Genomic DNA, 14,329 nt, shown 5'->3' on the forward strand with positions numbered 1-14,329 from the left:
ATGACAGCGAAGCGAGGCGTCCAAGACGCGGTTGCCTTGTCAAGGTTGGGTTTGTTGCACGCTTCAGCCAGATCACGGCTGTACTTCCATCCCAGTGCTTTTTTGTCTGCTAAAATCTGCCAATTCCATTCCCATTTGGGGAGGATTATTGTCGGTGCCCGAATAGCCTTGCCGCAGTTGTCGTGGCTGTGAAAGAGTCTTGTGATTACTAGCTTCGTGGTGTTTGCTGCTTAGAGTCATATCCATTATTTAATTTAGATTTTTGGCATGTGTATTACGGAGTATTGCTCGTAGGACATACGATCGAACGAAACATTCATTTGCGGCAGAGCTGTGTAGTGCCCCGATAAAACGATTCTTATCATAGAAAATCGTTTTTAGTCATATCATGCTAGCCAGTGGCTTAGTCACTACAGCATAACGGTGCGCGACCCGAAAATTCAAAGGCAGTCAACGACGCGATACATGATGCCTTCGAAAGCCTGAACGTTTTAGGCATTTTATCAAACCCAGAACATCACGACAACAGGACGTGGCTTTCGGTTTCAAGCAACTCATTTCGTTGCCATCGCTTTTCCTCGAGGAGGCTCCACAAAAGTTACGAGGACAAAGACAAAGACGGCAGTTGCGATATCTTTCACTTTCTTTCGACACTCTTTGGACAAAGCTGTGACCGCACGACGCGACCTTTCTGCACAGTCTGCAACTTCTCGTAACTAAGAAAATCTATTCGAACTACGATCCCGATAATACACCATCCCCCAATTGTTAGGAAGCAACGACATAATCACCAATGGTCCAAACCAGCGATTCATCAAAGCAATACCTTGTGTTGACACGCCACGAACAGTATTGCGGTGTGCGGTACAACAATATTAGTTCCAATCCCTCATTTATATTACCGACAACCCCACCCCGCCCATATCTAAGAATGGGTATCCCGGCTGCGTTCCGATGGCTCTCGAGCAAATACCCGAAGATCATCTCCCCAGTGGTAGAAGAAACACCGAAAGAAATGGACGACGGTGTCATTATACCCGTCGATACAACGGGGCCGAACCCGAACGGGGATGAATTCGACAACCTCTATTTGGACATGAACGGCATCGTGCACCCTTGCTCTCATCCAGAAGACCGCCCCCCGCCAGCAGATGAAGAAGAGATGATGTTGGAAATTTTCAAATACACAGACCGGGTCGTCAATATGGTCCGGCCCCGCAAGTTGTTGATGATTGCCGTCGGTACGTTTAATCTACAGGCCCATATGTTCCTTTTACTTGATATAGAGATCTAACTTATGTGTTTCATCCAGACGGCGTTGCACCTCGCGCCAAGATGAATCAGCAGCGCTCGCGTCGTTTTCGGTCCGCCCAGGAGGCAAAGGAAAAGGAAGAGGACAAGGAGGAGCTTTTGAAACTACTCAAACAGCAAAACGGTGGTAGCCTGTCTGAAGCGTCTCTCGAAGTCGTGTCTAAAAAGGCGTTCGACTCGAACTCTATCACACCGGGTACCCCTTTCATGGACATTTTGGCTGCCAGCCTACGATACTGGTGCGCCTACAAGCTGAACACAGATCCGGGTTGGTCCAAGATGAAAATCATCATCTCGGATGCAAGCGTGCCAGGTGAGGGTGAGCACAAAATTATGGACTTTGTTCGCGCTCAGCGGGCGTCACCCAGCCACGATCCAAATACTCGTCATGTCATATATGGGTTGGATGCGGATCTCATCATGCTAAGCCTCGCCACACACGAACCGTACTTTCGAGTTTTACGGGAAGACGTCTTTTTCCAGGACAGCAAGGCGCGTCTTTGTAAACTTTGTGGACAAAAGGGCCACGAAGCAAGCGCATGCAGGGGCCAGGCGAAGGAAAAAGATGGCGAGTTTGACGAAAAAGATACCTCACACACTCAGAAGCCGTTCATCTGGCTTCATGTATCTGTTTTGCGAGAATATCTCGCTGTCGAACTTGATGTTCCCAATCTTCCCTTCCGATGGGATTTGGAGCGAGCCATTGACGACTGGATTTTCTTGTGCTGTTTCGTGGGCAATGATTTCCTTCCCCATCTTCCTGCGCTTGAAATCCGCGAGAACGGCATTAATACACTCACGGCGCTTTGGAAAGAGAACTTACCGCTCATGAACGGCTATATTACAAAAGACGGGCATGTCGATTTGAGACGCGCTCAAGTCATCATGAGCGGACTTGCCAAACAGGAGGACAGTATATTCCGGCGCAGAAAACAACAAGAAGATCGAAGAGAAGAGAACAACAAACGACGCAAACTTCACCAAGAACAAGGGATGAACCGCAACGACACTCGTAACACAGCCCGAAGCTTGGGGGGTGATAGTGTCTTTGCAGAAGGCACCGCCGGCTTGAATTTGCGCCCTATTGCAACTTTCACACCCGAAACCTCAAAGACTATCACTCACGACGTGGTCGTGAACGGTAGACCAGCAACCGATGCGAACGTAGCGAACAAAAGCGCCGCCAGCGTTCTGAAGAGCCGCATGCAAAATCGTACCGCGCAGACTACGACCAATACAAACGGTACTGCTGCATCTACAAATGAGAAAGACGCAGATCAACGGACCGCCCTTGGTAAACGCAAGGCCGGTGACATTGAAGATAGCGTCAAGAGCACTCCGCAATCCAGTGAGACGAGTACGCCGGCCACGAAGCTGTCTGTGGAAGGGTCTGTGGATACTGTTCGGATGTGGGAAGAAGGTTATGCAGACCGTTACTACGAGCAGAAGTTTCAGGTCGACCCAAAAGACATTGAGTTCCGCCACGGCGTTGCTCGCGCCTATGTGGAAGGCCTAGCCTGGGTTCTTTTGTACTATTTCCAGGGATGCCCGTCTTGGGAATGGTACTATCCCTATCATTACGCACCATTCGCTGCCGACTTTGTGGATCTGTCCAGGCTGGAGCTTCACTTCGAGAAGGGCCGCATCTCGAAACCATTCGAGCAACTCATGAGCGTTCTTCCAGCAGCCTCTCGCCATGCCATCCCTGAAGTTTTCCACGACCTCATGCTGAACGAAGACAGCGAAATCATCGATTTCTATCCAGAAGAATTCGACCTCGATCTCAATGGCAAAAAGTTTGCATGGCAGGGGGTAGTACTACTACCTTTCATTGACATGTCACGTTTACTTGCTGCCATAGAAAAACGGTACCCTCTTCTAAGTCCTGCAGACAAAATCCGTAACGGTATTGGCAAGATTGTTATGCTGCTGTCTGACGCAGACACGGCGTTATACGACGAGGTGACTTCAAATTTCTACTCGAAACGACAAGGGCCACTCAAGTACAAGCTGGATCCTCTGGTGTCTGGCGGAATCGCCGGAAACATCGAGAAAATAGATGACTATATCCCACACGGCTCATTGACCTACCCATTGGAGCGAAAGGCCCTTCCCGACATTGAATATGACAGATCTTTAAGGTATGTCACTGCTTTCCATATTAAGCCCGTTTGTTGTATCGACTAACATCATAGTGTCAACTTTGAACTGCTGTCCACGCCACACGAGCACAAGTCCATGCTCCTACGCGGGGTTAAGCTTCCAACGCCCGTTATCAACCGCGGCGACAAGGAGGCATTGCTCAATAGGTCTGGCCGTAATCATGGAGGCGGACCGCACAATAGCTACCATGGCAATAGCAACAATAGCCGGCCGCGGCATGATTCGGGCGGAAGGCACCAGCACAACAATTATGGCGGCCACCAGAACGGTCGTGATCACCCACCGTATCACCCGGGGAACGGCCAGAGCGGACGAGGCTCATATCATGGAGCGTCATATCAATCTTGGGCCCCCCCAGCACCCGGCCAAGCCGGGTTTGGTTCTGGTCGCCCCCCCCCACCGCCTTCATCAACCCCTATGAACCTTGGGAGATACAATGACGGTGACTACAATAACGGTGGCTACGGTGGTCGTGGAGGCAGATACGTGGGTGGTTACGACAATGGAGGCTACGGCGGCGGTAGTTACGGTAACGACGGCCACAACCAAGGTTACCAAAATCGCTACGACTTACCCCCACCACCTGGAAGCTACAATCAGCAGTCCTATGGGCAGCAGTCATATCGCCCTCCTCCTGGCCGGGGCCAACGGCCAAGGGCGAGTGACAACCGCTCCGAGGGTTACAGCAACTCTCGCGGCGGCTACCGTAGGTGAACAACTACGGTGGATTTACGAGGATTCCGTACCAGATCGGCTTTCCCAGCACGACACCGGCTATAGAAGCTGGCGTTCTCGGAAGTTCAGGGCCAGTCGTGGTTTATTCGACGCATGTTGTGAGTTATTTTACTGTCATTTCTTTTTCCTTTTTAGTTCGCGTTTGTCTGCCAATAATAAAATCGGTCGTGTTTTACAAAACCTTGTTCCCCGCTATAGTGAATCGCCAGATTGTATTGACCAACTTCACTGCTTCGAGTTTTATTTTGTTGGAGGTACTTGACCGAGACGATTACGTTCTTCATCAGGTTACAAGCGACCTACAGGACAGAAATAGAGAGTTGGTCAGTGCAGAATAAGCTCGTCCAGGTTTACAAAAAGAGACGAATGATAGCCCCCCTCCCCACTGCGATAAAAAGTGCGGGGGTCCAAGCGCCCCGCGCCGTTCCTGGGCGGTCTGATACAGCATATCGCTATAAACCATATTAAAACTCCGTCCTTCAAAGGGATAATTAAAGTAGTTGCCGCCAGGGGCAGACCAGGCCTTGTGGAGAGCCCAGCGAATTTACATCATGAGCATCCGTATCATCGAAAGGCTGTATTCAGATCATCGCCACGTCAAGAGCAATCGCCCTCACCTGTGGCAGCCAAGTTGTTTTTAAGAAAGTACCCTAGGAACCCCGAAGTTCACGATTGCAACCGGTATCTTTTTTGTGCCTCCAGTTCCAGTATGCTCTCCGGCCAACTCTTTCCAGATCCACAGCCTGCAATGTTCATGGCAGCGAGCATCGCGGATTACATACCTCGGCCCTTTCTGTAGCCTTTACTAATTCGTCGTCTCATTTCACATACAGGGCCAATCACCTCTCTTGGAACGCACACACTCTGTGATAGACCCCTTTGCCATGGTCGGCTCCGAATGCTAGTAACACTGGTCGCTGTTTTAACTGTGCTGCTTTGCGGCCACAGTACACCGGTCGTGCTATTATCTACAAGATGAACGGCGACGCTGGCTTGGTTGGCTGTCTCGTTGAGCGGCTCACTACCCGCTTACCCCACCGAACCGGAACCCACGGCGATGGCCTCTTTCACGATGAGATTGTTGCAATCACACGTACGACCCTTGTGAAAGTCAGTGCTTCCTCCATAGTTATCGTCCTCGACACCCTGCTATCGCTGCTCGAAGATGTCGCACGGCCCTACAACAAAATAGCCGCCTCTCACCCGCCCCATGTGCTTTTATCTGAGCTGTACGTACTTGCTCTGCTCGCCGACTGCTGCTCAAGCCACTGGGGCGCATCGGTGGTTGCTACAGACGCGGAGTCAGATGAGGGCGTGGGCGTCTCAACGAAGTGGCGCCGGGCCAAATCACCCCCACCCATTACTCTTGATACCGCCCTGGTCCGGCGTATCTTCGAAGTGATCAAGATGTTCATGAACCCCATGCCAGATGGTCAACTACTATCGGCAAAGACCATTCTTGACGACTACACAGCTGAGAACTTGTCAGTGTCCGGTACCTCAAGCGAGGCCCCAAAAACGCCAGTGTCTTCACGGTCCGATGATGTGGTCGGAACTACACAGATGATGGACTCTCGTGTCTCGGAAATTGAACGCCATGTCAAGACGATTGTGGAATATGTGACGGCGTCCGCCTGGAAACCATCTCTGGAATATCTGAAGAGCGTTTTCCACAAAGTCAGAACTGTTCTATCGGCTCAGGCCCAACCTCCTCAAAGTCTTTTCAATTCCGATGACGAGAGATCTTCCCTGGTCATTCTACGACTCCTTTCCGACTTTTGGGTTGACCGCCAGAGATTAGGCCACGTCCTACAGGAAGTTTGTTCGAGCTTTCTCCATTTCCGCAAACAATACCAGAACTGTATCGCCATCTCGACACCCTTATTGATCGTTCGATGGATTGAAAGATTTCCCGATGAGTTTGTCGAGTTGCATGTCATGCACCTCCGAGTTGATGGTACTCCGGAAACCCTATTCGACATGGCTCAAACAGTGGGAGACAACGCCCGCCGGAAAGCGCTTTTGTACCCTCTACAAACGAGCCTTCTCTTTTTGCTTCCAGACGTATTCGAGGTAGCAAGCAACATGCGAGAGGCAAAGGGCGGCGGTGTGGCCAAAAAGGTGGCATACTTGGAAGGTTTGCGCAAAATGCTACGAAACAAAAACGAACAGGCGGCCTACTGTCTAGTATCTCTCCTCCGTGTAGCACGCCACTTTGATGCAGAGAGCGATTCGGCTCTCATGAGTTACGCCATGGATTTCCAGGATGAGGTTCACGAAGCCCTTTTTCGTCGGGCACCAACTAGTTCCGAGATCGCTCTTTTTGATCAAGATCTGCTTACAGCCGCTTTTGTCAGTCTGACGCACCTGAACTTTGAGAAGTGCGTAGAGTCTCTTGCCATTAATTGCCTTGTAGCATCTGCGCCACCATCCTTCAAGGTCGCAGTTATTCAAGCCTGTTCGCACTTTGCCAGACTTGACAACTCCGAAAAATACGAGCGACTCTTCAGATCGGTGTCTGCCTTTGTGCAGTCCCAAATGAGGGTGAGTTTGCTAGGTTTCCTAACGTCCATATTATGAATCAGATCGTGCGGTGTTGAAAAATTTAATCAAAGCTCGTGGGCTAATGGAGTTCCAGACTATGTCATCCCAATTGACCAGCGCCTACCCTACCGCTTCAGTTTTGAAACACAAGTCCGCCGATTATGGTGTTCCTGTCCCAATGATGTGCAGTATCCTCGAGTTTATAAACGCATCACCAATGACGTTGTTTCAAGGAGAGCCTAGCGACCCTGACGAAGGAGACCTCTTCTTTCAAAACAACTTCGAGTCGTTTATGGCCTGTATGGTCGTATCGGAGGAATCCATCAGGCGTCTGTCAATGAGTGTTGCCTCCCATCTGTTTACCGAAGAGACCGTTTCCCGTTATGGAGAAACGTCAAGATTGGCAACACAAAGATTCAAGGCGAATTTTTGGAATGTCACGTATGCTTTTCCCCCGGGATACTGTGTAATTTGTTGTGTATACGGCTAGCCCTCTTCTCTGGTACTTTTGTTTGCTAACCGTTTCTATTTTGGGTTTGAAATCAGGTCTATCGTTTTGACATCGATGTGCGACAAAATCAGCCCGTTTAGATTGGATGTAGGCCTGAAGGCCATCCATGGCTATTTGGAGTCTCGCCTCCTACTTCTCAAATCCATAACTGTATGTCACCGGAATGACAGAGTCCCTTTGCGTGGTTTTCGATTCTGACTAGATCCAGGAGTTGTCAGAATTGTCCGAGGAGGTCCCTGAACGAACGGCCTGCTCAACAAAACTCGAGACTCTGTTTTTAGTTTCACTCTGCTCTTCAGACATTGAGACATGCCAGCTTGTGACCTCATGCATTGCGCAATTCCTTGAGGAGTGCCGCATTATAGATACCGCATCCAAGAGTGCAAAGTCATCCTCGACTCTCCTAAGAAATGGAGATGTCTTCCGTGAAATTGGGTCGAAAGAGTTTCGTTTCACAGGGCTGGTTGCCTTTCAAAGACGAGTGAACGGCCTCTTGAAGAAGATGCAGTACCCAAGTAGCGGCATCATCAATGCATGGGAGATTGCTTTCGATAAATGGCTTCATCTTTCCAAAGACGTTTCAACGACGCAGGCAGATGCACTTCCCGAAAAAACCCTTGTTGAATGGCGAAACTACTCTGGGTTTCTTGCATCCCTCGGTGGCATCTGCACGCCTGACCAAGCGTCCATGCTCGAAGAGCCAACTATCAGCGGCCTACGATGGATAAACAGAACGTCCTCCGAAAATTCGGATGAAGCTTTATTGAGTCGATTTTTGAGACTGGGCATAAAGCTCTTGGCGACTATGAACGTTCGAGTCCGTGAGACTATGCGGGAGGTTTTGTCGTCCGAGATTTCGCCAACGCTGTACCAAGCTCTGTTCAAAACCCTGGAATCCGAGCTCGATATTCTTTTTACAGGTGTCCTGGAGCAAACATCAAGGAGTCTAGAAGGCGAGGTTGCTTTTGCAGAGCAGTCTGTGTCACTTCTTCGAGCGTTGATCGAGCGGCTAGATTCACCGTCGGATCTCGGCGCCGCTTCGTCTGTTCATCTCGGGGCACTGACTCTCAACTTCGCCAAGTTCCTGGATATGACACCGGACTCGCCGAACAATTTGCGTGTGAAGATCAAAACCTGTCAACTATGCGAGGCCGTGACGAAGAGAAAAGAACATCTGAACTTACGCGATGATGTACGCATTCGAAATCAGCTTCTGGAAATCATTTTTGGCTGGATTGCACGGCCGCATTCCCCATCCGGCCATGTCCACGGCAGCAACGTGGCGAGCCGACAAGATGAAGCTACTCGTGTCCAAAAAGATCTTGATAAGGCCTGTCTGAAATGCCTAGCAGAGCTGACCTACCGTCTTCCCCTGCAGCCGGCTGATGGCCAGTCTGATGCGGGAACCAGCGAGCTAAAGTCCCACATGTTTCACACTTACTTCAACCGTTTTCTTTCTCTACTCAACCTTGAGCAAACCGAGCTTGCCAGAGCGGACTACATTGCCAGTTCTCCTCGGGATGAGATTTCAGCATCTGAACTGGCAATCACAATTTTGTCCAACTTGCTCAGTGCCAACTTAGACGTTGGTTTGAAGCGCTCTCTCAGCATCGGCTACCACGAAAATGTCGAGATACGTACAGCGTTTGTCCGGGTGTTATGTAACATCCTCATGCAAGGCACTGAGTTTAGCAACCTATCAGACACGGCTGTCGGCGACAAGTACGACGAGCTGATTGACATCCTTACAAACGATACTGCGCTGGCGACGTCCATGGCAGCCGTGTGCCCCAGCTCAGAAGTTGACGAACTGACGATTTCACTTTTAAATGTTTTTGAGAGTCGCGGGATGGGATTCGACCTCCTCGAGGCAGTGATAAAGCTCGAGGTTGAAGAAACTGAGAGCGAGTCCGAGCTTCTTCGGCGGACTTGCGTTGCTACAAAAATGCTGTCTGTTTACGCGAAGTGGAAAGGCTCCGCCTACCTCAAAGCAACCCTCCAGAAAGTTGTTGAGCGATTGATGATGACGGCGAAAGACCTTGATTTCGAGCTGGATCCCACTCGGGTGAAATCGCAGGACGAGCTGACAAAGAACGCCGTCCAGCTCCAGATTGTGGCAAAGGTTTTCATCGATGATATCAGTGCTTCGTCGTCAAAGATCCCCTCGGCATTCCGCAAAATATGCAACATTATCTCATCGGCAGTCACGACACGATTTCCGGAAGCAAAATACACGGCAGTTGGTGCTTTTATTTTCCTTCGCTTTTTCTGCCCGGCAATCGTCGCCCCAGAAGTAGAAGGCCTCGTGACGACAACTCCGTCGAAAGAGATGCGGAGAGGATTGCTGCTCATTGCCAAGATTATTCAAAACCTTGCAAACAACGTTCTATTTGGTGCAAAGGAACCTTACATGTTCCCCCTCAACGAATTTTTATCGTACAATATCTACGATGTAACGACGTTCCTTCGCAAAATCTCAGTTGCACCTGATGAAGTCGAGGGATCTCCAATAAGTGACGCCACTGACTTTGGAGCATCTGTCTCTATCCATCGATTTCTTTATGATCATTGGGATCATGTCAAACAAAGGCTAGCATCGCAGGAACGACGAGACCACGTGCGGTCACCTGGAGAAGGTCCGCGAGCTCGCTCTCCCGTTCTAGAGCCGCTGCGAAATCTAATCACAAATCTCGGACCCCCACCGCTTGCTGTCACCTGGAACCGGCCACAGATCACCCTTAATAACCCACCTGCCTATTCACAGTTTCAGAACTTCATGCTGCGCAACGCCTTCAGAAGCAGCGAGTCATTTGTCACATCGCGGGCAGTGTACGATGGCGGCGAAAGCAAGGTGGGCCACTTCTCCCTTGCTGAACAATTATACCATGCCGGGATGGTTTCTGTTTTAGAGATGCTAACCGTAATAGGACGGTCTTTCAATCATCTGCATCATCTTGCGTAACATCGACGTGGATTCGATCGACTATGATGCACTAGTATTTTGCTATCTCAAGGTAAGCCACTGCTTTCCGTCGTTTTAGGGCTGGGTTATTGATTTGCAACGGGCGGATCAAATCACTAAGCACTGCCGCATGTGCAGATCGCCAGCCGTCTTTGGCATAAGCCGTTTGGTCTCCTCATCGACGCAACGTGCTACAGCGGTCAAAACGAGCCACCGGATGAGCTATTTCAGAAACTTGAGGCCCTTACGCCCACAGAGCTCTCTCGCCAGCTGTCCCGTGTGTATATTTACAACATGAACAGCACATTCCGGTAAGCCTCCAATCATGGTGTTTGACAAAGAGATGTACTTAATGTATGAATCCGTTGCATTATCCTAACACATGATAGAAAATGTTTCCGACGTATTCTCCGGGCAGCTGCAAAAAATGAGTGTAGCGTGTTCCATCCTGACAACGTCGAGTACCACCTTGTCAGCAATATGCAGGACTTGCAAGGGCATTTCCATCTAAGCCAAGTCAATATTCCAAAAGAGACTCTTAGTGTTGTCGGAGACACTAGGTATGTCTTTCAACAAATCACCCGTCTCTCGCGGTCCAGAGGGAAAATCGACGTGTCCATCAAGGTCGGCAGTCAGTTTGTTCAAATCACGACAACCAAGAAGCAGGAGATCCATCAGGGATTTGGCTTAAATGCCATCTTCAATGACATTTTTCGATTAGGAGACATCGACCAGGCCCCAATGTCCATCCAAACAGATGACGACTCAGCGTTCGGGCTTCGTGCTGAAAATGGTAAGATTGTAATGTACTTCACCAGTCCCGGAAAGCAAGATATCCTCCAGGCCATAAGGGGCGCCAAGGTGAAATACAGCAAGGACGCGCGGACGCTCAAGTCGTTTGAAAGACATGTTCGCCCACAAGATGTGCCTGGCACACTGCTTAACCTCTCACTGGCGAATCTTGGGAGTGCAGACCATGCACTTAGGCTCTCATCCTATAACCTTCTTGGTGCACTATGCCGGGCATTTAAGTTCTCGACTGCTGCTGGCCTTCTATGCATTAAAGGTGAGCAGCGGCGTCGCCTCACCTTTGTCATGTTTGGTAATTACATGGGCACTGACCAAAATTTGACATAGAAATATCCGTGCCTTTGGATCCATCACAGTTCATAATCAACATTAGCAAAAAGCTTGCAGAAGCAGAACCTCAACTTACAACGGACTTTTTGAACGAGTTTTTTGTTGGCTGGTACAGCTTCTCAGATGAGCAGAAACCCCTCAGTCTAGCGTACATGGCGCCCTGGTTGCCGGGTCTCCGATCTTTTCTTTTGGCAGGCGACGCAGAGAGCGACAAGGCCAAAGATAAGATATCCGCGATATTCAGAAAGCTGATTGAAGTCGCCGTGTCTGATCCGTCACTGAACTATATTCTAGAGCAGACAGTATGGCCTGCCATTTACCAAGACGAAACGCTGTTGGACCTATTTATAGAGGAAGTTGTCAAAACCGGACTATCCATTGGCATCCACGACGACCAGGCAGAGATTATAACATCTATCGTGACGGGTATTGGCACAATTACAATACGCGGCAAAATAATTTCTCGCCTCCGAAAAGCACTCAATCGATCCTCGCTGCGCCCTACAAAGTACCTGCCCGACAATGCCGTCTGGGCAGAAATATGCGTTCTTTTGCAGTTTTGTGTGTCACTATCGTTCGATAGCGGGATTCAGTCACAGCTCTACCTTCCAGAGGTCTTCCATATAGTCACGATGCTTGCCAACATTGGAACGCCTGATGTCCGCTTCCTAGTTCACCGTCTTCTAGCCAACTCTCTCCATGCAGTCTGTACATCCTTCAGTCTCGACGAAGCCCGGCTCAGCAAGCTTCGTGGTGCCCTCGAGTCGCTGTCTGAAGGGAAGAGCGATCTCTTTTCCAACTTTGCGCCTACATCATTTGGCCGGGATGGCGCTTCGATATCGACCAACCAGGAAGTCGGACCGTCACTTGCTGCAACAGAATCCCTCGCAGCACTTTTGTTCGAGCTGTGCTCGGTGGCTGCGCCATCAGTCGACATTGCAAATGCGTGGCGTGCTCGTTGGATGAGCTTAGTGGCAAGTACGGCGTTTCAAAACAATCCGGCCATCCAGCCTCGTGCATTTACGGTGATGGGATGTCTTGCCAGAGAGGAGGTTGATGATGACCTCCTGTACCAAGTCCTTGTTGCCCTCCGTACAAGCATAGGCCGCTTTAGTGACGACAACAACAGCGACATGATGGTTGCCATAGTGACTTCCTTGTCGAAAATGATGGCCAAACTGCCGTCGGCTTCACGCTATGGCTACCAGCTTTTTTGGCTGGCCATGTCCTTGCTGCGGCTAGTTCCTCCGGGTCTCTTCAATTGCACGGCCCAGTTTCTCGAGTCGGTTTTGACCAACATCAGCTCGTCGGGTGAGATTCGGGGCGAGCGCATGATACCGTTCTTGCTACAGGGACGGGCACCTCTCGAAGATGCAGCACTGGCACTAGACGAGGCATACGGCGTCCATTTCAATAGCGAGAACTTTCATTTTGCTGCGTGCGCATGTCTTGTCCGGGGCTTAACCGACACGATGACAAAGTCAACAGCCCTTCGCGTGCTGTCTACACTCCTTGAGCTGACCAGCTGGACACCAAACGAGAAGGAAACGAAGGTGGCGGACATGAGCGGATCGCCATATTTGGCGCTCATCCTAGCGCGTGTCGGGAGTGTGGAAGAATTTAAGGATAGCCTCTGGCATGTGGGAATCAGCCCCATCTCTCTGCCAAGCTTGGCACATGTGCATTCGATCCAGAATGTGTCTGCCATGAAGGAGAAAGACCTGTTGTTGAACACAGCGATGGAGCTTGTCGACTTCCAATATCTTGAGGATGCCTTGCAGAATCGGACTCTTCTGTGGCTAAACGACCTGGCGCGAGAGAAGCCCAACGTCATCTTGCATCTGTAGGTCCCTTACTGCTGCCCTTGATATTCCTTTTTTGATGGTATTGAGCGGCACGAAAGAAAACGAGAAACGAACATGAAAAAAATCCTACAGGAACTGTATAAGATCTAGTACTTTTAACCTAGATCTATTTTACTAACAAAACCAGATGTGCACCGATCGCCTCTATCTTAGATGAGGTGCTTCTACACTGCCAAAACTCGTCCACGCTTGAAGCAGCTCATGAGTTGCTGCAGACGCTCAGTTCTAATTCCAAGTTTGCACAAGTCCTCGACTCCACTGACATGCTCAAAGCGAGTCTGGATGATATGGGTTTTGGGGGTCTGTGGAGATCTTGCACATTCAGCAACTCTCACGAGCAAGACGGGCACTGTTTCGGGTTGACTGAAAGACTTATCGAGGTGAGTTAAAGAGCTATTTCAAGGCGATACATAAAATAACTCGAAAATGGAAAACTGGACAAAATGAGTAGCGAGGCCAACACTCGTCTTCATTTCTAGTTACTAACAACTGTGTTAATGACAGCTTATCATCATCTGAGAGAAGGTTGAGAAAAGAAGCATAAAGACTAAGCGACGCATGTTCTGCTGGCTTTGTTGACATGCAAACGGCGGCATCAGTACGCCCCGTCGAGCGTCTAGATCTTCAGCCAAGTCGCCATCGTACAATTAACTGTCGGTATATTTACGAGGCTATCACTTTATGGCAGTGGACAGATACTTTCACCGTATTCCAACAGCATGATCCGGGGGTGGCGGTGGCGGTAGTTGGTAAACACAGGGGCAGGGGGCGAAATGTTAGAACCGTTATACTCGACAGCAGGAAAAATCACGTATGAATGGGACAGCTTGTATCTGGCGATGTTTGATTATTTGGGGAGTTGCACGGACACGAAAGGCAATAGAAACAACCACATGAGAGGAAAGCAGAAGGTACACAAATAACAAACAAAATCTATCGACGCTGGGCTATTTTATACCCGCCAAGGGAAATCAACCATCAGTCACAGGTTACTAAGGAAGGTCGTCAAAATGTGCGAGTGCAAGCGGCCTAGGCAGCTTGATGTAAATGGCAAACATCGCGGCTACCGAGTTGGAAGACTTGGAAGCCGAATAAAAT

The 14,329-nt window shown here is 49.7% G+C and overlaps 2 protein-coding genes across 2 annotated transcripts; both read left to right on the forward strand.

The window, feature by feature from the left end:
- Positions 1-931: 931 nt before the first annotated feature.
- Positions 932-11,363, forward strand: SPBR_03556 (uncharacterized protein; the record flags this gene model as incomplete). The annotated part of the gene is made up of 10 exons (XM_040761847.1): positions 932-1,241; positions 1,313-3,452; positions 3,507-4,180; positions 4,255-4,307; positions 5,158-6,590; positions 6,684-6,753; positions 7,581-10,115; positions 10,192-10,278; positions 10,365-10,537; positions 10,826-11,363. The coding sequence occupies 10 exons, from the start codon at positions 932-934 to the stop codon at positions 11,361-11,363; spliced, it is 8,013 nt and encodes a 2,670-aa protein (XP_040623023.1).
- A 635-nt stretch (positions 11,364-11,998) lies between these two features.
- SPBR_03769 (uncharacterized protein) lies at positions 11,999-13,213 on the forward strand (the record flags this gene model as incomplete). The annotated part of the gene is made up of 1 exon (XM_040762059.1): positions 11,999-13,213. One exon carries the CDS (start codon positions 11,999-12,001, stop codon positions 13,211-13,213), a length of 1,215 nt encoding a protein of 404 aa, XP_040623024.1.
- Between the last annotated feature and the right edge of the window lie 1,116 nt (positions 13,214-14,329).

Source organism: Sporothrix brasiliensis, assembly GCF_000820605.1.
Source record: "Sporothrix brasiliensis 5110 chromosome Unknown Cont14, whole genome shotgun sequence".
In the NCBI taxonomy this organism is placed as follows: Eukaryota; Fungi; Ascomycota; class Sordariomycetes; order Ophiostomatales; family Ophiostomataceae; genus Sporothrix; species Sporothrix brasiliensis.